General features: G+C 40.3%; 1 protein-coding gene across 2 annotated transcripts in view; it reads left to right on the forward strand.

Moving 5' to 3' along the window:
- EFNA5 (ephrin A5) overlaps window positions 1-26361 on the forward strand; it is a 280352-nt gene that overhangs the window by 229856 nt on the left and 24135 nt on the right. For both annotated transcript variants that reach the window (XM_044264414.1, XM_044264425.1), the window contains exon 2: window positions 1130-1422. In XM_044264414.1, coding sequence (XP_044120349.1) covers window positions 1130-1422 — 293 coding nt within the window. The remainder of the gene's footprint in view (window positions 1-1129; window positions 1423-26361) is intronic.

The following is a 26361-nucleotide window of genomic DNA, read 5'->3' on the forward strand; positions in this document are numbered from 1 at the left end:
TGAAGGGGAGAGTATCATTAGTTAACACAAATAAGCAAAACTTTTGTGAGGTTAGGAATTGAAGCAGACAGTGTAATGCATACAGTGGTGTGTGTGTATATGTGTGTGTGTGTGTGTGTGTGTGTGTGTAATTTAACTATTTCAGGATGGAAGTGGTCCAGTCTGGCTCTAGAGCACAAAGAAATGAGGGGAGGGGATGCTTCCGCGTGGCTCAGAAGTTAGGCATCTGCCTTGGTCCTAGGTCATGATCCCAGGGTCCTGGGATTGAGCCCTGCATCAGGCTCCCTGCTCAGCAGGAAGCCTGTTTCTCCCTCTTCTTCTCTCCCTGCTGTGTTCCCGCTCTCACTGTGTCTCTCTCTGTCAAAGGAATGAGTACAATCTTTAAAAAAAAAAAATGAGAGGAGGAGCTCATTGGACTTAGCTGGTTTTAATTTTCTTAATATAGAAAAGGCTGGGGCATCAAAAGAGATCTACCGAAATGAATTTGTGACTTAAGCAGATTCACTAGGGGAAACAGCTGACTAGGATCCAAAGTCACCGTTCCAGATCCAGCTCTGTCACTCACTGCTTTATCATTGTGCCTTAGGCTTTTATTTTCCTCTAACGTGGAAGTGTTCTAGGAATTTTCTTTCCAACCTTTAAATTTTATGATCCTAATTCTCTCAATTTTATGACTCTGCTTCTCGGTATTTGCATAGGAAATTGAGAATGGTCTCAATTATAGCAAGAACAATTCAATCATTCATTTGTTCTTTAAATGACTTATTCATTTATTCAAAAATACTCATGAAATGAAACGCTGTTTCAAAATACCAAAACTTTGCCTCAATATGTGTGATCTTAAGAATGAGAGGAACATAGCAAGTCAGCCTCTTCATGACTGAAAATGAATGTGAGGAGTTCCATGTTTAGGGTGTTTTGAAACAAAGGTAAATGAATTCCTCTGTAAAATTGTTGTTCCTGAGAGTTGGGACGGTAACATGTCCCACATCCTAATGGGATGCAGTAAAAACTTACTATGATAAATCTGTTAGCACCTGCGGTATTAAAGTTATTCTACCACTGATGATTCTGAGCAGGAAGTCTTTTCTGTGCAAATAATCTCATTTTTTTCTTCATCTTCCCACAGATTCCAGAGAGGCGACTACCACATTGACGTCTGTATCAATGACTACCTGGATGTTTTCTGCCCTCACTATGAGGACTCGGTCCCAGAAGACAAGACTGAGCGTTATGTCCTCTACATGGTGAACTTTGATGGGTACAGTGCCTGTGACCATACTTCCAAAGGGTTCAAGAGATGGGAATGTAACCGGCCCCACTCTCCAAACGGACCGCTCAAGTTCTCTGAAAAATTCCAGCTTTTCACACCCTTCTCCCTAGGATTTGAATTCAGGCCAGGCCGGGAATATTTCTACATCTGTGAGTATACAGAGATTTATTGGGTTGTAGGACAGCTGCAAGCGCCCAGGCTAATTTTTTACCCATGTTTCAGAGAATTGCGGAGAGCTGGACTCTGCATTACAGATGTCTCCTTGTAAATGCATACATCACGATCCCTAGATACATTAGCTGGGAATTGAGAGCACAAATTAGATTAAAGACACAGCTCCTCTCCCCCTATGAAATTGCGTGTCAGCCTGTTCAGTGAACCACTGCTGACTTGTATTTCTTTTAAATGAAAATTGCTAGGACTTCTCCAAAGCTGAGGAAAAGAAAAAGAGATTCCTGGGGAAAAAAAAAAAAAAATTAAAGGAAATAATTAAATTTACATAGCTTGGAGTCATTGGATTTCTTATTCAGGTGTCAGCAATATCCTTTCAATCATCCACACTTGCAGTGGAGAAAGCCAGAACTCCTGCAAATGTCAGCATGCTGACGATAAATACTCTCTTTGCACCAAGGAGAAAAGACCATTATTAAGAGCAGCTGTGTCTTTAAACAGGCAAGCGCGTGAAGAAGTATCTAGAAAGCCTTCCAGAGGAACTGGTATAAGTGAGTTCCCCACTGGTGACTCTGTCCTGAGAGAGCTCTAAAACGTTCTCAGCTGATCCCTGTATTAATCATATCGCTGTGGTCTTGTTTCCTGTGCGTGGCATACACCGTCACGGCTCCGGGCGTCCTACTAGTCATACAGTCTAGGGAAATGCTTCTCAAACTTCACTGTGTGTCAGTCACCTGGGGATCTCGTTATGCACATCTGACTCAGGTGGTCTGCTGTGGGGCCTGGGGTTCCATATTTATAAAGCTTCAATGCGACGCTTTTGCTGCTGGTCTATGGACCACACTTGGAGTTAGGATGGTTACAGTTACTGCTGTATATCTGGACTTCTCCTTCACTAGGATCAAATACTTAAACTGTCTGGTCTTGTGCTCGCTTCGGCAGCACATATATTAAACTGTCTGGTCTTTTCCAAGTATTTTCACAATCAGCCGAAGGAGCTAAACATTCTTTGCTCAGAAGTACATTGATCGAACAACTTTTCCTGGCTCAGAAAAGTTGGGGGATGCAAAATCCAAAGACATTCTGGTCCTCAAGGAGTGACCATCTGGTGGGGAGGAGAAGCAAATCAATCGGCAGTGACTGAAGGAAGGTAAATGCAGGGAGCAGTGGGTACAAGAGTACATGGACCTCACATCCTTGAAAGAATTAGGAAGTCTGGCTGTGCACAGGGGGAGCGGTCCAAACCATACCACCCGGTATGCTTAGCATGGACTTGTCACCCCTCCTTGCTGGACAAGCAATATAAAGAACATTCCTTTTTTTCTGACTCATTTCCTCACCCTGAATGTCCCCACTGACTCCTAACCTACGTTTTTGTTTTGTTTTGTTTTGTTTTAAGTCTACAAGGATATCTAGCTTCTCTTCTCCAGAAAACAGAATTTTATATTAAGCCGGATTTTGCGATCACACGGGCACTCCCACTTATATTGAGATTGAACTTGAAAAGGAAATTGAACAGTACCAGTTTTATTATTTCAGTACATATTTTAGACGTTAGTCATGAGAAAGCACGTAAGAGTCTTGATACCATCTCACATTCGATCCATAAAATAAGAAAAGGAATATTGAGTCCCACAGATGGAGGAAACACGGACATACACTGACTTCACACGTTCTCCGGCAGCAGGCTCCTGCCTTTTCCTGATTTTTTTACCCTGTGAAAGAATCTCATTCAGCAAATGGGAAAAAGGAAAGAGGGAGGCTTTAGTGGCGGGACGGCAATCATTAATTGCCTAATTCTAAAATACCCCACTGATGTAAGAGGAAATCCTTGCCAGTTTCACAATTTACATATTGATTTTTCAGCTTAAAACACAACAACAAAAGCAAAAACCAAAACCGAATCGAGAGCACTGAGATAGGAAGCATACAGCTAACTAGTTGATTGCATGATTATTAGAAATTATAGAATCCATTGAGGTTCATAAGCAAGATGTTATTATTCAAATATACCCATAGTGCTTATGACTGGTTTTTCCTCGTTTGTGGTTAAATTCAATATTTCACTAAAAATCATTATGTGTCTTCTATAACATTCATTTAACGGAGTCATTTAACTGTCAAGGGCTCCTGTCAAAGTAATTGTTCCAAAATGCTTCAAAATATCAAGAGCTTTTTGCTGTTCAGCTGAGTTTAACCTGAATTACTTTTTTTAATGAAAGGTAAAATAGCACAAAATTAGCAGCAAAGAGATGTTCATTTATAAGAAGCACAGTGGCCTCGTAGTCAGTTAAATTGAATTTTCAACCATGGTTTAGAACCACAAGAGCATCCTTCTCTGTCTTTTTAGTAGGGAAAGTGTTTTCTCTCTTCCTTTCACTGCTGAGAGCAAGAGCGGCAGAGCTGGTGTGGAAGTCTTGCAGACGCTTAATATACTGTGGTCATAATTAAACTAAAGGATTCTTAGGGGAAAATTGGCCCTCAGTTGAATTTTCCTCTCTCCTAATATGCATGGAATGAACAAGATGATTGGGAAATGGCTCTTTTCACACTTATTACCTTACAAGAAGCGCTGTTGCTGATCTGGGCAACAAGGCTTGACTAGTCGTCCACCAGTCAGTTTTATAAAATGTTCTTAACTAGACCAGGGATGTATTTCAGATCCTTGGGGGCTTAAAATCTCTAACAAGACTTCCAAGAGAAAACTCTAGCCCTTTGGCGGTCCTGCTTTAGGGTGCTAGCGGAAGGGTCTTGAGTCTAGTAATGGGAACCCAAATTCAAATACACAACTTGGCCTTGGGGAAGGAGAAGAGAGGATTTTGTATCAGAAAATCCACCCATCGCCATCCTCAGGGAGGGCACAAGTTAGAACGTTCTTACCAAGTTCTGCTTTATCCTCAGTTCTGCTTATTTCCTTCTTAATGTGTTTGAGTTATACAAAGTTAAGAGAACAGAGCGTAGCTGCAAATATGTGAAATTTCCTCTTTACTCTCAAAATCAGACGTCCTTCACTGTTCTAGATCACTGTTCTAGATCCTTTATTTGTTCCCGAGACTGACTCTGTGCTATGTCTTCCTTTCCTTGGGAACGGGCAGTATATTGTTACAATCGCTGATATTGTGCAGGCAGACTGAGCCCCTTCTTGAATATGACAAATACTGTTTTTAATCTACAGAAGTTATTTTGGTAAGAGATTGGCACACTGAAATAATTACAGAAAGTCGGTGATAGATTTGCAGAACTGCCAGTCAATAGATTATGGCAATAGTCATTTATATAGACTTCCTAAGGCAAAGAGTTATTTTAGAAACTTCAAAAGTACTCATTTTAGAAATGATTCTCATAAATATTAACCTAATGAGAACAAGTTCGAAAGAAGTGTTGCTGCTGTTCTTTTTAAATCAGAAGAGGCAAAGAGAAATAACTTAAAGAAGGTACTTCCAGTTATTTTTCTGAGTCCGTAAAACACGGACACTGATTTTGAAAAGCCCCTTTCGTAAAGGAAGGAATATTATGGCCTGGGCCCTTCTCTTGGCCTCACTAACTGTATGATCTTGGGTAAATCATTTCATCTCTCTGGATTTCTGATTCTACAACTGTAAAATGACGTAGTTGCAAGAGATGGTTTTTCACATTTCTTGGAGCTTTAATATTCTAATCTTAACTATGTTTTAGCTAAAGGTCTGCTTGGCGCCGTAAGAAATAACACCGGTAAAGTGTCTTGGCCCAACACCTTACTTTAGTAAGAGGTCAATGAATGCCAGTTACAGGGGGATGCTGAGGGAGAATGCAGAGTGGAGAGGCATCTTAGCATGACCGAACGCGTTCTAGCCCCGCCACCCCATCCGGTCACTGTCATCTGTGGTCTTGACTAGTGCAGCAGGCTTTCTGTATCACCCCCTGCACGTGTCACTGCCCTGTCAAAGCCCTCCCGTGACTTCCTGTCTGAGCAAGACCAAATCCTGAGTCTCTAATCTGGCGAACAAGGTCCTCCGTGGTGGATCCCCTTGCATTCTCCAGCTTGCCTCTTGGACTCCTTGTCCTCTCACTCTCCTTTATTGTCTCCCCTCCAGCAACACCCCCAGCCCTCCTTCCTGGCTAGTGCCCACCCCCAGACTCCACAAGAGGGCCTTGGCACTTTATCTTCTGTCTGCCTGGGGTTCTCATTGTTTCAGGGAACCACTTCCCTTGCTCTTGCTTTCTTTAGGTCGGCTCTAAAAAATGTCTTTATCGGACAGGCATTCTGATCTCCCCGTATAAAGATAATATGTCTGTGATTCTCAACATTCTTACCCTGCTTCATTTTCTTTCAAGCGCTCGTCACCCCTGACACTATGTATTTATGGCGCTTTGCCCAGGCCTGCCTGCTCTATGCCCTGTACTACGTTGTTTGGCACGTAGTAGATGCTCAGTAAGTAAAGGTCACCGGTATTTACACAGCACTCGATTCCAAGCGCTGTTCTAAACCCCCACAATTCTCAGAGCAGTATGAGGAAGTTCTGTTCTGATGTCCCATTTTATAGGAGAAGAAACAGAGGCGCACAGTTAAGTAACTAGAGGAAAGTTCACACAGATAAGAAGTGGCCGATCTGAGAGGAAATTAAGTGAGCCAACAACTAACAGGAAGTGAAGAGATACAGTCCTCAGTCTCATGTGCTTAAAAGGGGAAAACATTCCTTATTTTATATTTTGCTTATTTTTTTTTAAACAAAAAGGTTAAAAACAATGAGCTCTGTTGTTTAGAGAATATTACTTTATAAACTCTGCCAGAAACCCCAACTCAGATAGTAGCAAGATAGATTTTAAACAAAACATGTATGCAATTTCAGCTCTCTGAGGAATACTCGTTCATCTCTAAGCGATATTTCAACTGTATCTTCTCAGATAGGTGACCCTTTTAATACGTACGATAACCTTTCTGACCCAGATTTTGGGTCAGAGGAATTCTTAAATTCAGTGAATATTCAGCCTCTGCACTGAATCATGATTGCACACTTGATTTAGGAATGAGAAACCGACAATCAAGAAGACAAACGTCATTTTCTTAAATTGATACTAAAAAGGCAGAGAGAAATCTTCTGGCATTTGCCACATCTAAGGTATAGTTGGTTTTCTTCAAAAGAAGGTACTCAGAGTAAAAGTTTATAGTCCTAGCACTCAGACAGAATTCGGGACTTTCTGAGAGATTATTGGAAAACACACTCTTCCTAAGCTCACTGGCAAGTAAAGTTGTATAAACATGTTGTTTTAGTATTAATATTGACACTCTTATAGAAGTACAGAGCTGAAGAAATGTCCATTTCTTTGAAGTTAGAATCTTGAAAACATCAATGAAAAAACAATCAGGGAGCTGAAGATTTCTGCTCCACTCTTTTTAGTATACATATTTTTCAGAATTAAAAAGAAAATCATAGGGGCGCCTGGGTGGCTCAGTGGGTTAAGCCTCTGCCTTCGGTTCCGGTCCTGATCTCAGGGTCCTGGGATCAAGTCCCGCATCAGGCTCTCTGCTCAGCAGGGAGCCTGCTTCCTTCTCTCTCTCTCTGCCTGCTTCTCTGCTTACTTGTGATCTCTGTCTGTCAAATAAATAAATAAAATCTTTAAAAAGAAAAAAAAAAAGAAAATCATAAGGACAGTCTGTGTTCCTATGGGCATCATTCTTAACTCCGTAGTATATAGCTACTCGAATATATGTGGTTAACTACTAAATCTCTGCTTTATGTGCTTTACTTAAAAGTTTACAGAGTTAAGCTATGTGGCATTTTTCATATGCACTGTGCATTTCTTAAAAGTTACAAAATAAGTAACCTGACTTCTAAGGAGATGACTTACTGAAATGACCAAGATCTGCTTCAAAAATCATTTGATTGTATAATACAGTTATTAACTATCCTTTTAAAAGATACAAGGATATTCAGTAAAGCCAGAGAATACTAACATAAAGAAAGCCCCTCACTTGCCAGCTGGTTCTGTTCCAAAAGCTTGTTTGCAGGTGAGTCGTTTGGAACGGAGAGTATAGTTTCTCATAGAAGTGTTTCTAAAATCAGGCAAGCTCTCCGTAATGTGGAGAATCTGCTTAACCATAATATTGATTTAAAACTGTATCTTTTCATTGAAAAATAATAGAAAATAGCATCGAGAATGGGTGTCCAATAAATATTTGTTGAATCAATAAATGCCATAATAGTAAACAACGGACAAAAAGCAATTAAATTGTTTTCCTTATATGCTGATGTTTAAGAAAAGCAGATGAATTGGAAGCCCTAGGTTTTACTGTACCCACCACTGCAATTGCCTGGTTTCTTATTAATGTTTTTTGATCATATAATGAGGGTACACTACATCAAAGGGGAGAGTAAAATACGGCTGTAAAAGAAAAAAGGCAAGACTCTGGTGAATGCAGCCTTGCCCTCAAATTCTCTTATACTCTTCATAGCCATGTTACTGGGGTATGGGTAACTGTGGGTTACTGTGGGTTCAGTGGGTAACTGAACCTCACTGAGCCTTACTTTCTTCATCTATAAATTGGATATATAATAATAGGCTATTGTCACAATCTTTCTTATGTTCAAGGCTCAAATAAATACTTTTAAAGACCAGTTGGAACATCAAAAAGATGACTTCAGCAATTCACATCCAAAAACATGGGTGCCCTTTGAGGCGTGCCTGAGTGGCTCAGTCAGTTAACCGTCGGCCTTTAGCTTAGGTCATGATCTCAGGGTCCTGGGATCAAGCCTTGAGTACCTCCCCCTCTGCCTGCTCATTCTCTCTCTCTCTCTTTCTCTCTCTCTCCCTCTCTTTGCTCTTTTATGCTCTCTCTCAAATAAGTAAATAAAATCTTAAAAAGCAACAACAAGGGATGCCTGCATGGCTCAGTTGGTTAAGCAGCTGCCTTCAGCTCAGGTCATGATCCCAGGGTCCTAGGATGGAGTCCTGCATCAGGCTCCTTGCTCAGCCGGGAGCCTGCTTCTCTCTCTGCCTCTGCCTGCCTCTCTGCCTGCTTGTGCTCTCTCTTTCTCTCTCTCTCTCTCTCTCTGACAACAGCAACAAAAATATTTAAAAACAACAACAACAACAACAAAAACTTCTGTGTCCTTTGAAAAGTTACAGCACCTTGAATAGCCCTCGTTGATACTTTAGTAAAAAATTTCCTAAATGCTTAGTAAAGATTCACATTTTAAGTCTGGACCGTATATTCTGAAGGAATGTTATGCTAGGATTACATCTGCCTAAGGAAGTCTTCATTCCCCTGTGGATGTCCAGTTTTTCAGCAGCTTATCTTAGTAACGTACATTAAGAATTCTTTTGGTCCTATCAGTTCACACCAATCTGCCTCTTTTCTGAATTGTTCTTATTGAAATAGAAGAGTGTCAACACAGCACATTTATCAAAGCAGGAGGTAATCTTTTTTATCTTAATCTTTTACTCTTGCTGGGGAGGTGACCTATAAGTACTATGTTCTTTCTTAAAATGAATAAGTCAGTGTTTGCTTCAGTGTCTCTGTGTGTGTGTGTGTGTGTGTGCACGCGCGCACACTTGCGCACACCTATGCACACATTTTGGTTTAATTATCAAAAAATGTTTTTGATTACTAGCATCTTATTTTAGCATTAAATGCTCTAGCATGTACTTCAGCTGAGATTCAAGGGGTTTATAACTGGAATTTCCAGAAGGACTTTGGTTGAATATTATTCACCTCCTGTAATTTCTTAAATATGTAGACTCAGAACATAGTGTTCAGCAAGGCATATTTATATCAATAGAGAAAAGAGTTGACGGGAAGTGTGAGGAAATGGACACATTTTAATCTTTGCTAAAGTGGAAAAGAAAGACTATGGCACAGGCATCAAAGAGTAATTGCTCAGGTACAGAGTCCATCAAACGTATTCAGGTTTTTTGTTTGTTTGTTTGTTTGTTTAAGTTTTGGTTTGTTTTGAATATCCAATGGAACAGTCTTCCTCCATTTGAACTTTGGAAGTTTGTCTAGATTACATCAGATTTCTGTCCGAAAAGTTGTTCTGTTTCCTTTGTGTACCTCAGTGGTCTTTAGTGAACCTGTAAGAACGCACCTTTTTATTTAAAGAGTGAGTTTAGAGAATTGTGTCTATTTCAAATTGTCCCTAGCCATCTTTTAGGAAAGCGTGAATGGATTTCAAGGGCTCTTAAATGAAGGTTAAAGAAAGAACATAAAAGAGGATATTTTGAGACTTCAGGATATTTTTCTATGCTAATTGTAAGTTTCTCTACAAAAATGGTTGTTTATTGCCAGGCGCCCTGTTAACCTTCTGCTCAAGAATGCCTGGCATTGGCTCAGGCATGCTTGGAGTGTGGATGCTTGACCCGCATTTCAGATAGTCTGAGCAGAACCTAAGGTGGAGGGGCAATTAATAGAATAGGATATTCTAAAGCATTTTGTTATTTTTAAAAAGTTGGCAGTCTTATTTGGTCAGGTGGGGAGGATTTTTAAAAACGAAATGTATGCCCTCGTGAATGTCTTGCCTAGAGGAGACAGAGAAATGAATGCCAGGTCTGTAAAAAAGGAAACTGGAATAAACATCCCGGCTTAATAGGTTTTGACTTTGGGAGCCGCCTTAAAGTTCGCAAAGGGAGCTTAAAAGCCATTGAATAATTGGGGCTTGATGGAAATTCATGGTCTAAGCCATATGAAACTAAAGACTTGTAAGTACTATTTTCATTGTTTGAATTTTTCAAAGGCTGTGACACTCAGATAAGGAGTTCAAAAACAATCATTTTTATTTGGGCTCCTTTTAAGAATTTAAAATGCTATTATGAGACTGAGGGAACATGTAGCGTTCTGACCTCCTAAAGGGGAGGAAAGAATTATGCCACCTTTTGGTTCCTTTTCCACGCTGAGACTAAATGCTGAAATGAAATAAATGAAAGGATTGGGTTTTTGGTTGTGGGGTGTTTTGGGGTGTTTTTTGTTTGTTTGTTTGTTTGTTTTTTGGTTTCGCTTTTCATCCCTAAATGTCAAAAGTAGCCACATCTCCCAGAGAAATAACGCACCTGATTAATTGTGTAATTTCACAGGGAAGCAGTATTTCTTAGCCTTATAAACATGTAATGTACTAATTTGGTTGCAGAGTTAACTGAAAACAGTTTAATGAGCTGCTGCATCGCGTGTATGTGCAGTGTTACATAGCGCAGATGCCAGGAGAAATGGAAATAACACGCCAGTGACACTTGGAATAACAGTGTTTATACTTCATTGACTTTGGGTTGTCAGCATGCTATTCTCCGTGTTTCCCTTAGTAACTTATTAAGGCAACTGAACTCCAGTGTGATGATGTCTAAGTGTTATTTGTTGTAAATTACACAAGCACGCACGCACCAAACGTGCTTAGTCAATCTTTTGGAAAAAAAAAAAAAAATTATACTTTCTCGTATGGATGACTGGAATATTATCCCAGAGATACACACACACACACAGAGTGAAAGGTGAGTCTCTGAACACGGTGCATGCCGAACGAGCCAGATTTTGGCCTTTCATCAGAAGACATACTATTTCTACAGATTTTCCCACTCATCTCCTCTTGCTCTATTTTAACAGAATGGTCATGTAACTCTTGGTTTGAAAGTTGTCATACAGCCTCACAGCAGGCTTATATTATCTACAGAGTTCTTTATGAGGAAATATAAATCACCACAAATGAGACTTTTCACAGCCAGAGATATGTAGAAATTTGTGTCAGTGCTTTGCTGGCTTGCTAAAAAAATATCTCTAGGCTGCACAGTACTCTCACAGCTCATCCCTGCTCCCTACCCTTTTGGGAAGCAATTCTCAAAACTTGAGATTTATGGTTCAGAGAGCTGATAGTGGCTATAAAGTTTTCTATTTTCTCTTTTCTTTAATATTAATGCAGGGAGTGAGGCATTATCATTCATTATTTTAGTTCATGAGTATCCTGTGGGCTTGAAATATGGTTTCTTGGGGATATGGGTTACCTCCGTGTAATAGGGGAAATGTGTGGACTTCAACAACAGGCTTCCTTTACCATTGAATATTTTTAGGCAGTTTGGAGAAGATTCACATTAGGAACTGTAATATATGTGCTAGATCCAGGTTTGGTTTTAAAATTTATAGCTTTACAAAATATTAATTCATTCTGAGCCCCAGAAGTGAAATATCACAAATTGGAGAATAGCCAGCCAGTCTATTATTGTTAGAGATTGAAATGATAATGTCTTTTCGTTTTACTATTTTCAGAGATGTGCAGTATTTCCAGCTAGTTTGATCTACGTGAATGTTAGGTGACTTTTAGTTTCTAGTTAGCACTCCCTTTTACACTCCTAATCTTTAAAACCAAATAATGTCTCTGAGTCATTAATAGAGAATATATATTGCTTTTAATTTAAACTTGACTAGTTTTTATTAGCTCTAGTATCTGGTTTCCAATGTGAATTTGTTTTTTCTAATTTTTTTTTTTTTTTTAACAAAAATTTGTTCGGGTTAATTTTCTCCTTAATACATTATCACAGGCTCTGGCTAAATCTAAATCCATGCAGTTTCCATGTATGTTTTACTTTAACAGTTTCAGGAGGTCCTCAACCTGGAACATCGAACTTTTTGCTTTATTTCAGACCTAATTCTTTTTTTTTTTTTTTAAAGATTTTATTTATTTATTTGACAGACAGAGTTGACAAGTAGGCAGAGAGGCAGGCAGGGGGGCGGTGGGAAGCAGGCTCCCCGCTGAGCAGAGAGTCCTGTGTGGGGCTGGATCCCAGGACTCTGAGATCATGACCTGAGCTGAAGGCAGAGGCTTAACCCGCTGAGCCACCCAGGTGTCCTCAGACCTAATTCTTAAGGAACAAATCTAAACAAGAAGAGTAAAATAAAGATCAAAAAAGATGAATAGGCCGGGTTTGTTTTGTTTTGTTTTTTAACTTTTAAGAGATTGCTTAAAGGTCTTGCTTATATATAGGCAGTTCTGTCAGTTTTGAGACCATATAGTGAATACTTCAGTGATTTAAATGAAATTTAATTCTGATCAATTATCATTGTAAGAGCAGCCTTTTGCTGGAGGTTTACTCATACCTTGACTGACAGGTATGAGTTCTGGTGACTCTTATTACAGTGATTTCACATTTATTGCAGTTTTACTATGTGCCATGCACTGTACTTTTTTTCCCTGGTCGGCTCCTCATCTGTAAGGCACGTACAATTATCCCCATTGTATTGATGGGAAAACAGGCTGTTTCGTAACTTCTCTGAGATTAATGGAGTCAGGATTCAGACCTGCGTACTTTGACTCCAAGTCTAAGCTCTTCATTCATGTAATTCATAATAAATATTTTTTTAAGATTATTTAAGAGAGAGAGACAGCACAGGCAAGGAGGAGCGGGAGAAGCTCAGGAGGGAGGGATGGATGGAGGGAGCCTGATGCGGGACTCGACCCCGGGACCCTGGGATCATGACCTGAAGCAGAAGGCAGATGTTCACCTGACTGAGCCACGCAGGCGCCCCCATAATAAATATTTTAAAAGAAGTTAAAAACTGAGCCAGGGTGGCTCAGTTGGTTGGGCTTCTGACTTGGTTTTGGCTCAGGTCAGGATTTCATGGGTGGTGAGACGGAGCCCTGCCTCAGGCTCCATGCTCAGCAGGGAACCTGCTTGAAGATTCTCTTTCTGCCCCTCCCCCTGCTCGAGGGTACACACACACACACACACTCTCTCTCTCTCTCTCTCTCTCCAATAAAGAAATAAATCTTAAGAAGTAAAAAAATTTAAAATAAGATCGATTTCAAGCTATCTTAGAAAGTCTTGATGTTAGGTCCTACCTACACCCTGGAACCTAGGGGACACCCAGTTCTGAAAATGGCTCGTGTACCTGCAGAGAGATGTGTCATGTCCGCTTACACCTGAGCTTCACACAGTGGAGCACTATTGACTGGCTTGTGGGGTCAGAACGTGAAAACAGACTAAAATGATGTGTCACTCACTCTTCCGATTTTGAATGTGATGTAAACATTTAATGATTAGCAGGACTGTTGAAAGTATATGTCTCTTTGGTACCCTGAGTCATTTTTCAGAGCTTTAAATCTGATTAACAGAATCAATAGCCCAGTGGAGACATCGGTGAATATACTGCAAAGCCTCGTGAGCCACCATCTCCACATGGGGGCTTGTTACTAGGACATGATAGGGATCGCTCTCCCTTGTTGGGAAGCCGCATGGCAGCAGCCAAGTAGCGTTTCCATTCCCATTACTAGTCGTAGTGGCTGTTAGTGTTGTTACCATTTAAAATCCACCATTTTCACAGATTTGGGGTTTTTAACACATTTTTGTGTATTTGAGGAAAGGGGGTAGTGATTCCCCGAGGAGAAGGGCCCTGTGGAGAATTTATGACATCTTTAGAACGAAGGGGAGGAACTGCAGCAGCTGTGCGCATCCACGGGATTTCACACAGCCCGGGCGGGGCGGGGCGGGGCGGGGCGGGGGTGGGGGTGGCGGGCAGGAAGTGGGTGGGGCTGGCTCAGGAGGGCGGCTGCCAGAGTTGGGGAGACCACCCAGCAGCCCTCCAGAGCACCAGCTTCATACCACTCCCATGGACTTCCCGCTCACCTGCCTCCCCTCTCCTGATAAGGAAATCAGAACAGCCAGATTCTGGGAATCCACGGACAGACAAGTCTGACTGGAATGGAAAGCATTTGAAAAATAACAGTGGATAGCTACCTATTAGGCCAGATTAGGGAAGGCCATTAATTCTGAGAAATTTAGAACTTATCTAGAAGGCAATGGGGAGTAGTAGATTTTTGAAGGGGACACTCATTTGGGCCTAATCCTAGAAATACTTTGAAATAATGTACCTTAGGGCTAGATGCTGGCTGGTTATAGGATCCAAGCTGGCCAGTAGTAAGCACTTACCCATTCCACACATTTATGGGTACCAAGTCATCCATATGTTATTACAGCTCTATGTTGGGCACTGTTACTGCTCTCGTTTTACCGATGAGGAAACTGAGGCACAGACAGGCCAAGTAGCTTACTGCCCATGGGTGGTAGAGCCCAGAGTAGAGCAAAGGTGTTTTGACACCAACATTCGTGCTTTTAGCTCTTTTTCGTTTATGACAAGTAATGTTTGGAAGCTTATTGCATAAAAAGGACCAGTACATATGGAGAAATTATTCTAAACTCAGAGAAATTAATACCCTTTACTTGAATTTCAATTGTTTCCATATCTCCTTCTGTGTCTCTTCAGCTTTTTTTTTTTTTAATAGGCTTTAGTGATGTTTTTATTAAGTAGAATTGCTACATCAATAACATTTGCTGGATTATTAATTTAATCAAATAGCAGAATTTCTGACCTTTTGGCAGGATGTGTTTACCATTTTAGAAAATTTATTGAGCTATTTCTTGAAATATTTATATTTTAAAAATGCTGTATAACACCACTTATTTAACTCTACGTGGGCTGTTGGTACGTGTACATCATTAAATTTGTGGCTACAGAGAAATCTACACTGGCTACAGAAGGATACACTTCAGCATTATATATTACTTTCTCATCAGTCAACCCATCAGTACTTACCGAGCTGTGTTTAGCCATCAGGCCAAAGTAGCAGACACCTTAAAGTGACAATAGAAAATACTCGATGTATTCTGAATCATCCAGGACCTCACAGTTGAATGTGAGCGAGCTATATCCATGAAAATAACAGCAAAAAGAGAAATAAAGTAAATTAAGAGATTGACGCCATCCATAAAAAAGAGAGAGGATGGCTTTAGGCGGAAGACATTAAAGACGTGACATGCTGACTTGAGGGGCAAGGTGAAATTCAGGTCTCAGGGCTGAAGACGCTATCCTAATTTTAGTGACAGAGGGGGGTAAAAATCTCACTTCTTGGAACCTACTTCTAGAATGTCTGATTCATTAAATTTTGTGAGGTTGCAGTAGGGATCTTCATTTTTAACAAGCTCTCCAGCAGTTTCTCCTGGCGGTGATCTTCATACCACACTTTGGGAACATTGGCTTAAAGTGGGAGTAGAGGGGTCTAAATTTAAGACCACGTAGAAGTAGATACTAGAAGCTTTGAATGAATGGAACAGTAGCACTGGGGTTGAGGAAAAGCAGTCTTTGTCGTGTGAGGGCTTTTATAACCCAGGGAGCTCTGGCTGGAAAGAGATCAAGCTGGTCGAAGAATAAAGACTAAGATAGATACGGAGATCCTGGGAGGCAGCACATTCACGATGGTCGTAATAACCAGTCCTTCTTCCTTCTGCCTCACTGAACAAACAGTCTCATTTGCTTCATTCATAAATAAGATTCAGTTTTACCTCGCTGATGCAAACAAGAACCAGGTGACCCTTTGGGCGTTTTGTACTTCTTATACAATTTTTTAAAAAATTTTGTTATACAATTTTTGTTATAAAATGAATTCCTTTTGCAAAGTGCGGATAAGAATCAGAAAGCCACATAATAATAGGGAACAGGCACAATATCAAGCAATAAGAAATACTCCTTTTGGACCAACAGTTCGGAAGGAAAATGTATACTTGGGAGAAAAGGAAAGAATAGCAAGAAGTTCCTATAGCATTCTAATTCTATGACACAAGGTTTTGGAAGGTACGTTGAAAAAGTGGGTGCTGCCTATTGACTGTGATCTTTCGTGCTTGTTAGTTTGTTTTCTTCTCCCCAATGTTTAGTTAGAGTCTGATGAAAAAAGGAGTATATCTAAATGGAGCCGTGATTCAGTTATGATTAAAGGTCAACAGGGATGTATAATTAACCACTATTTTACTACTTACATATTGGGTTAGACAGCAGTCATGTTTTTAATTATATAATATATTCTGACTCCTAGAAAATAAGACCATTGTTTAACAGGTTCCGTTTTAAATATTAGCAAGTATAAAGAAGCAGAGGGGGGCGCCTGGGTGGCTCAGTGGGTTAGGGGAGAGCTGGGTCTTGACTTCATTATTTACTAGGTGTGTTAATTGGACAGGGGGCTTCAGCCCGTACCTCAGGTTTCCCATTTATAAATGAGTTAGAGTGCTAGTTTAATAAATGGTATTCTTAATATTGATATTTGAAAGGCAATTAGTTACTTTCCTAGTTTCTGTCAAAATTAATGGTAGCTTCCATGACAAATTTTTATGGGTACTTTGAATTATACATTTGCATGTGTCAGAAATAGTTCCTATCATCAACTAGTTTGAAATACACAGTGGTCAGAAATAACTTACTGTCATTTACTCACAAGGGCATTTTTCTCCCTTTGCAGAATCAAATATGATCAAAATATATTGTCAGTTCACTTTGGTTTATTTAGAACGTTCTACAGTGGTGGAGAGACAGAAATACAGTCTGTCACTTACAGAACCATTCTGTGGGTCGCATCCAAGACTCCAGTGGTCAGCCGAACTCACACAGAGTATTTTCCAGGCCTAACTGGAAAACTCCATTGCCACTGGCAGGTTTTAAGCACCTGTTTTTCTTCCCCGTGGAGTCTCATACCTGAGAAACATGGGAAAATGTTCTTTTCCTAAATTGAAAAACTCAGCTGTAGTCTAAATGAAATGGGATAAATTATCTTTTTCACAATTATCCATTAAAGGGAGAATTAGAATTAATATTAATCACAGATGTTTCATCAAGTTTTATTATCAACCAGATTGACTGCCAAAGTGCTTTCTGGAAGACATTTTCTCTCCCTCCCCCACCTGCTACTGAGAACAAACTGTTATTATGGCTCCTTAGATAAAGATTAATGGTTTTGGCAATTCATTTGAGGAAATCTGTATTTTACTGTACACTCCACTTCAGTTCAAGACATCTCTGAAAAGCGAGGCTTGTCACTTCCCTGATAGAATTACACAGTGAAGACACAAGACAGACTGATTCTTTCCACCATCAGAAACAGATTAATCAATACACAGCCCTAGATTAGTATCACCAAACCCATATGTATGTATTTTTTTTAATTTTGGCACCTTGTTGATAGATAAAACAAGAAAAATGCCTATTTAATTCAGGTATTTTAGCAACCATATTTTTACCTATCACACCTACATTAATATCACATAATTTTTTTATGTCCTCTCTCTTTCAGGGATAACTCATTACACACTGTGTAACCCTTATAGTAAATATGACTGGTAATGCCTCCTCCATTTGCAAAGTACACCACAGATGGATACCATATTCATTAAGGTTCCCAACTTGTAAACAGTATTTGTTAGTTCTAGCTAACTTAAACAAAAATAGAGGAACTTTCTCCCTACTGAAGACACTGATGCATTTAACAGAAGACCAGAGGGAGGATCAACAGTCATAGAGGCCGTGCTGGGGATCCAGAGCCTAGAAACAAGTGGATAATTAGAATTACCCTGTCAAGACCCAGCCATTCCACTTCCTCAGCTCTTAACGTTTCTCCCTTCCTTGTATCACTGTCCTCAAGGACTCCACTTCCCGGGAGAAGGAATTTGATTGGCATAGATAGCTGTGCTTGGAAAAGAATAAAGAGCACCGTGACTGACAACCCCACCAAGACTACATGAAATAAGGAAAGAGGAGTTCGTCCAAGTTTTTGCGGTGGTGGTTTGGTTTTTAGCCTCCAGAAGATAGGCATCGGTGCTGACAAGGCAAAAATGACCACTGGCCAAAACAAGGGTATATATATTTCATTGTTGAACGGTAACGGGGAATACGTGGGATTGTTCAAAACAAATAGAAAATCTATGTGGCAAATCCTTTAAGTGCAATAGGGGCAGAGCATCAGTTTAACATTTATATTTCTGATTTGTTGTGCAGTAATAATTTATCTTTGTCTAGTACTTTTGCATACTTTACTGTGTTCCAACAAATTGGAGAATGTGACTCATCTTTTTCACTTAAGATTTCCCTCACATTCAGTTGCTTTTCTTCCTTTCCGTGCGAAAAGCAAAAACTCCAGACAGATGATGGGAAATATACTTACGTGCAGATTTACAGCTTTCTTTCATTAACATCAGCAGAATATAAGAAATGCACGGTGGAATGAGTTAAGCCCCATTCTGGCCCTGTCCAGTGCTAGTCAGATATGAAATCAGTCAGGTAACAGAGTCTGTCTTCAGATGTAAAATGACGGAGTTGACCTAGATTGGAGATCCCAAGGAACAAGAAATTAAAGGTGTTACAATTTCTGTCATCAAGTTTAAGTTTGCCAAATGCTAGGCTAAAGTCACTTCTTTTCCCCTCTTTTGAAGGGAAGGCAAGACTTCCTGGGCCCTTAAACGTACGGCCATGCACTGCAGATCTCCAGAGAGAGAGAGAGAGAGAGATGATCTCTTTTCTTCACCGAACTTATTAGACATAGGACACTCTTTTTCATTGCAGCATCTGGAGGGACCTGGCTTGCATGGAGGAAGGTTAGATTCTTTATAAAATCCCATTCAGCTTTAAAATACGCTAAGTATGTGCTTCTCCTAATCAGAAAAATGTAAAATCTATTTTGATCCCATTCATCATCCAGCCCTTTCTCTATAGTTAGCATATCAGGCTTTCTGTATAGTTGAACCCGTATTCTTGCATCTAATCCTCTATTAAGGTGAGCAACAAAAAAACACAAGCTAGTTTTCTCTTCCTTCCAGGATTCATATGTTTGTAGTGAATCGTGCCACTTAAAGTGTTCTGGCTGTTCCCATGAAAGTTGTTTTGTGTGTGTGTGTGTGTTTTTAAATAACTTTTGTCACTTTTTTAAAAGATTTTATTTATTTGACAGAGAGAGACACAACGAGAGAGGGAACACAAGCAGGGGGAGAGGGAGAACAGGCTTCCCGTGGAGTGGGGAGCCTGACGCAGGGCTCGATCCTAGCATCCTGGGATCGTGACCTGAGCTGAAGGCCAACGCCGCCCAAGGACTGAGCCACCAGGTGCCCCTCTTAAGTCTTACTTTAAATGTGGATCCAAAGCATGAAGACAGCACTTGATCAGACCTGATAAAGAAGTAGACCAATCTGAGGCCAAGTTCAGTTTGCAGCTTCGGTGGGTTTTGTTTTTCCTGAGGTACACCTCTGCTGCTTGGGGGTCTGCTATTTTTCTGTTCTTCATTGTATTGAACTTGACCCCACTTTAATGTACCATCTCACTAGTTGGCTTCAAGAACCAGTTTCCCCATTCAAATAATTCCACTTATAAACCTGTTCTCGAACCTATCTCAAGTCTCTCAATGAAAAGTAAGTAATAACCCTGAAAGTGACTAAGATGGGGACAAAAGGAAGGGAGGCACTCCCGAATATGCCTTCGCCATTGGTCCTGAGGGCTGTTAGTTCTGTTTTTGCAGCTCATGATTAGGCAGCTCTGCACTTCCAGTATTACGTCATAATCTCTTCATCTGCCGTCTTACTCTTCTGTAAAAGGCGTCCTGCCACCTACGTGGCTGGTTTCACTACATTGTCCCCCCTGCACCCTCCTGAGTTCTTCTGCTGCCCAGCAGGCCTGTGTGGGATGTGCCCTCTGGTGCTTGGAATCGTTAAGTTCTGTCTGCTGGGCCCAAAGGGTCCCCAAAGCCTTGACTGGTATCTTTGGAAGCTACTCGAGGATGAAGCTGTACAGGGGCTTCCTGCACTAATCCTCTAAAAACAAGTGAGACATAGTCCCTACCCTCCCCCCAACACTCACACACAGTTCCTAGGGTGAACATGGCATGGGTATTCAAGAAATGCTTTTTAACTGCTTTCTGTCTGGTACTTCAGGTCAGCAAGTGTGTCCAAACTGCCAAAAGGCCTAAAATGAACCTGCCCCTTTGGAGGCTTTCAGTGTCTTTGTGCACCGATGTAGAATTTGGCACACTGGGCTAGGTCCTTTAGTTCACCATTGATGGAATCCCCCTATCCCATACAGAGTCTCCAACTTCTTTCTGTCAAACTCCTCGGTTCTTCCTTCAAAAAATTTTCAAATTTTGGATCTTACCCTCTAAAATGTAAGATCACAGGGCGCCTGGTGGCTCTGTTGTTAAGCATCTGCCTTCAGCTCAAGTCATGGTCCCAGGTTCCTGGGATCGAGCCCTGTATCGGGCTTCCTGCTCAGCGGGAACCCTGCTTCTCCCTCTCTCATGCCCCCAGCTTGAGCTCCCTCTCTTGCTGGGTCTCTCTGTCAAATAAATAAAATATTTTAAAATTAATAAAATAAAATGTAAGATCTCAGGACACCTGGCTGGCTCAGTTGGTGGAGCATATCGCCCTTGATCTCAGGGTTGTGAGTTCGAGCCCCACGTTGGGTGTAGAGATTACTTAAGAATCTTTAAAAAAATAAAAATAAAATGTAAGGTCCTATAGGCAAGGACTGTGTATCTCTTTTTTCTTATTGTAAATAAAGTACCACAAGGAAGGGAAGCGGAATTAGATAAAGGACGGACCCACCTACCTCTGTGAGAATCCAGGGGATTCCAATGGAAACCACTAAAATTTTGACAGTGAGGATTCCCGCTTTATGACATTTTTGATCTATGCATATATAAAGAAAATGACAAGGCAGACAATGCCAAGTATTTTTACATTTCTGCTCTCTATTCTAGAGGAAGTTTGCAACTGAAATGGGGTAGAAAGAAATAATTGGTGTTGATTTTATTCCCTTGAGGAAATCTGAACAGGTCTATGTCATTTTAAACAAGCACGACATATGAAAATTAGGATTTTACAGAAGATAAATTGCAGAGTGATCATTCCATTTACAGAAGCAGAATTCTTTTCAGTAGCCCTAGAGCATGTTTTAAATGATTTGATTTCTAAAAATCTAGTTGATGTATACTTTTTAGAATCAAATTGGTCGCGAGGGGAGCAAAAGTAGTTGGAAATTTGGAAAAGAGAGCTTTAGGTGAGTGGGAAGAACATTTCTTGGGGAGTGCAATGAAATCCTCAGTGCCTGAGAATTGAGGTAATTTTATAAAGTTCTTCCTTACTAATATGGCGGCAGGGAGTGGGGGGCCGGGTATGTAAGTGTTGTATTGCTGAGGGCAGGCTGTGGCAGTAGCTCTGGGCTTCACTGGAGTTGTACACAATATTATACTGTGCAGAGAATAGGGGCTGGTAGCTACTTATGAGAAATAATGTTCTATAACTTCATTAGTTTTTCAAATTAGTATCATAGACAGCTCCCACTTTTCACCACTGTGCTTTCTGGAAATAGAATCATAAAGCGAGGGTTGTAAAGTGCCTCCCATTTTCCTCCAGGAGTAATATCTTAATTGAGACTGTATCTCTGACCATATATTTGAGAAAAAATGAATCATAACTATGACCAACCCGATGTCAATGGCAAAGATGCAGTAGCCATAATCTTCCACGGTTATTTAAAATAGTAAAATTATACTCTTTTCTATAAAAAGGATATAAATGTATTATACACATTGATTTTACATGCTCTCTAAAGAATATGTTCAGCAAATAAAAAGTTCAACTAAACTATTTCATAAATTTTAGCAGAACTAGTTATACTATAAATTCATTAAATATTTAATTGCTAATAATTTGGTTCTTTGTATTTAAGAGGAGCTTTGGGGATGATTTCTTTGCCCTAGTTCTCTCCGCGGTAGCTTGAGTGAACACATTTCTTGTGATGAATGTCCCTGGGCCACATCAGCCTGTTCAGTATCCTTTCCCCCCCGACACACACCCACCGCCACCCCCGCAAGATAAACCTTGATGGGTTATTTGGTGCCTCTGAAATGCTAAAGTTCTGGTTTTTAAACTTGTAAAATGAGGAGACTGAACTAGATTGTTCTCAGGGTTCACGCCCTTGAGTTTCGTGGTTCAGTGACGTCAGCTTGCAGGTTGGTTATAAGGGGGCAAAAGTGCTCAGTGTTTAGCTGGTGATAGACGATGGTGATGAGATTTGTCTCTAGGTCCAGAGTTACCCCCTTTTACATTTTCAGGCTAATCAGGCCTGCAGCTGCTTAGCATTACTCCAAATAAAGGCCACCAAAAAAGCCTGACCTCCTTCTTGGACTGAATGCTTTGCTGATATTTTGCTGTCATTTGCCTTTACTCTTCACAGGAATGCCTTGAAAACAAGCACCAGGTTATTAGTAGAAGCTTTTTCAAAAAGGACTTTAAAATCATTTTGCTTTATACAAATATGTTTTAGTGCATCTTAATTGAATGTGGGGGGGAACCACTCCATCTTGAAAAATAAGCCACTCGTTCACATTTATAGCAGGCTTGAGGACCTACTTACATTGCAGGAAACTCACATGCCTACTCAGTTATTGGTTTTTTTATTTTCCTTTTCTCCCCTAAACTTGTGATTTTGTGGGCATTTACGGCAGATCAGTAAGCAAACAAGCATTTTCTTGGGGTGACCTTGTCTTTCATTTATTTATCCTTTCTTTTCCTGCCTTCATTCAACAGATATTATTGAGTGCTAGAGTGCTGGCCAGATGTGTTTTGGATTCTCTGTGTATAGTAGAGAAAAAAAGAGCCAAAAGCCTTGCTTTAATAGAACCTACACTCTGCTGGGGAGCCAGGGGCTGGGGACGGGAATAAACAAACAAATAAATAAATTTTGAAATATGTCAGGTAGTTGGTCAATGCTATGATGGAAAAATAAAATAGGAGCATAGGGGATATAAACATAGGGAAATTGCTATTTTATATATATATATATAAAAGGTTTATCCATCTATATAATCATAATATAGAGTGATATAGAGAAGTAGGTAGGGGATACAAAGAGGTAGATCAGGACAGCCCTTTCTAATAGTTAACACTTGAGCAGGGGGGCTGAAAGAAGAGAGGACACGAGCCATGTGTCACTGTTCCAGGTAGAGAGAACAGGAAAATGCAGAGCAGAGTTGTGTGCCTGCATGGCAGGAGCAGGATGAACCCCAAGAGAGCTCTGTAACAGTGTGGGAGTGTGTGCGATGGCTTGGGAGGTAGGGTCGTGGATGATTCTGGATTTCAGAGTGTGATGGGAGCTGTTGGAGTGTTTTGAGCAGAGACGGAACATGATCTGACTTAAGTTCTACCACGGTCACACTGAGCTCTTACCCACCTGTCCGGGGTGAAGCAGAATCTTTTGTTTCTCTGGCTGGATGGGATCCTTTGGATGTGGTCCACTAAAGGGGAAGAGTTTTTGGAATAGATGGTGCAGGAAATGTTACATATGCTGTTGAGTAGACATTGGTGGACCAGATACATACACTGCAAGAGAAAATGAAAAAGATACAAAGATGCAAAGTCACCCTTCATGTATCTTACTAATGAATTCCTATCCTTATTGAAGTTAGGGTGAGAATTAGTGACTCTGTTGCATTTGGGTTTTTTTTCTGAGGCATCAAGAAAGGCCATTGACTCTGTCTATATGTAAATAGGCAGGCAGTTTTGGGCTCAGCAGGGCCCTCCCCCAGATGGAGCCCTCTCAGTTGGGTTTTGGAGAGGAGGAATTTCTGCTTTCCGTGTTAATTTGGGTTCGTGTGCCACAACGTTGTCACCTAATTTGCTTCTCCACCAGGCCAAGACTAAGGCACCATGATGGGGGAGGGGGCAAGGGATGAAGCAGGCAGGAGCCACCCGAATCCCAAGAGAAGCCAGGAGGTCAGAGACAGCACTGCCAGGCTGAGCAATCTCTCCTTTCGCAGGGGAGTATGTACTAAGAATGCTGCCAATTTTCTCAGTTTTCTTTCTGGAACATTTGGTTACTATGTTTTGTTTCATGTTTTCTCCTACAGTGGTACATATGGGTACTTAGGAGTAGTACATCAGTTACAGTAATATAATATTAAATGGCTTTTTCTAGACACGCACCTGATGGGGAAATGTGGGTAGGACATGTTTCTGCAAGCAAAACCCCACTTGGTTTGCTTACTAAAACCTCTTGCAAATGCTTAAGATTACACAGTCAAGTTCTACCAAGTTTTAACCTACTCCTAGACTTTTTTGGAAGGACTTTTAAGAGCTTCTGGGAAATTATGCAACAAATATTTGAAGTAGGGCAGCCATACATAGGAGTATGATTTATACTATAAACTGAGGTTGTATAGTTCTGGCATTAGAAAGACGTGGATGTGACTATCTGCTGTGCCATACACCAGTTGTGTATGTCATTGACTAATGCCTGATCCCTGTAAACCTCAGTTTCCTCATCTCTTAAATGAGAATAATAATTCTGCCTTGCAGAACTGTTCTGAGGATTAAATTTAATAAACCTGGCACAGTGCCTGGTGTGTAGAAATAGTAGAAAAATTGTAGCTATAATAATAATAAAATTATTATTATTATGCATATTATTATGCAGGGAAATGGAGTTCCCTCCCACTAAGCTCCATATCAATTAAGAAATAATTTCATGTTTCTATTTTGTATTTGGTCAAGTTAAATAGAGAAAAAGAAATATTATGGAGAAATAATATTCTAGGGTAATTGGTGCCAAAAGAATCCTAAAATAAAAATATAAGTCTTGTTATTAATCCCTTATAACAATCATTTGTAACCATTCTGCGACAGATTTATTGACTACAGCATTCATTTAGAAATGCTAAACTAATGAGAACTTGGCCATTAGTTGTGATAATGGTCTATCATTTTTGAGCTTGAACCATGTGTACTTATTTGGCCTCTTTTCAAAACAATAAATTATTTTAAACTCATTTCTTCTCTTGAAAATGTCCTTATGATTTAGATCATGCTTTGGATTATGTGATTTGTACTCCTATAATCCATCATCCAAAACAAACTAGGATTCTGGGCTATTTTAAGATTGAGAAACTTCAAAGTTGTTTCTTTTTTTTTTTTCCCAGAAATTGCATAAAGGGGTAACAGAGGCTCCTCAAGCCTCTAATTTATCTTCTTCTGCCTGTGCTTGATTGTTATTCCATATTAAGGTTATTTTCCTTTTAAAATAGCTCTGCACAAAGAGAATATACTGCTAAATACTATTGCAAGGGAATGTTTACAGATGCAAATGACTTCTATTTAAGGAGCTCATGATTAAAACTTGAAAGAATGTGGCACTAGAAAGCATGTGAATAACCTTTGAAAAATCTCACAATAGAACTGAATATGGGATATTTATAATCTGGGATTACAGCTATAAGGGTATGTGTGAATATGCATGTTCAATATGCTGCAGAGGACCTCCAACTGAAACATGTTCATTTTACTTTAATTTGGATAAATTAACTGTTTCACTATTGGGAACCTGTAATGTAGAATGAACTAGAAGGCCAGTGCAGAATACTAGAAGGAACTAGTATTATATTTGCCGCCAACAAGTACGCCAGATGGTTTCCACGATGCCATCTTTCTGATAAAGACAAGATATCTTGTTGATAAATTCTTCACGGGGCCATTTCAATCTTCCACAGTTGTTTTGAGGCTTGAAGTGTATTTCATTCTTTCTTTTTTTCTTTCTTTTTTTTATAATTGCTCACAGAGCAGGCTGCTAATAAAATCAGGGGAGAAAAAAAGCTGTGATCACAAGCAGACCTAGTTTTTCAATCTGTTCCTACCCAGAGAAGATGTGCCCTTTGGTTTCTTGTCAGGACTAACCTTCTGGGGTCATTCAAGGGCTCAGTGTAAGTTGCGTGTCTCATTTTGGTGGAAATCATGTCTTCCACCCTCTGGTGTGCTGGGCAGTCCCAGCTCCTGCCCCGCGTCTGGGTTCTGGAAGCTGGTCTGGCGCAGACCCTAGCTGTACACAACTAATGAACATGTCATGCGCGTCTTGAGTTTTCCAGTCTCTGGCACAGCTGTGGCACTTTCCCCCCCTGCTGCGAGGCACAGCACGCTGGCCATTTGTTGGCAAGTTCATATTTCACACTGCAGGGAATTGAAATGATTGAACAGACAGAAGAAGAGTTTTATTTGCAGTAGCCTACGTATCCCCAGACTCTGATTTGGCATAAAACATCTGCTTCATGATCTGCTTCAAGGCCAGTTCCTTTCCTCCAACAAAGGTTACGACTTCAGGCAAGCTGTGCTTCCAC

This window comes from Neovison vison, chromosome 1 (genome assembly GCF_020171115.1).
Source record: "Neovison vison isolate M4711 chromosome 1, ASM_NN_V1, whole genome shotgun sequence".
NCBI lineage: Eukaryota > Metazoa > Chordata > Mammalia > Carnivora > Mustelidae > Neogale > Neogale vison.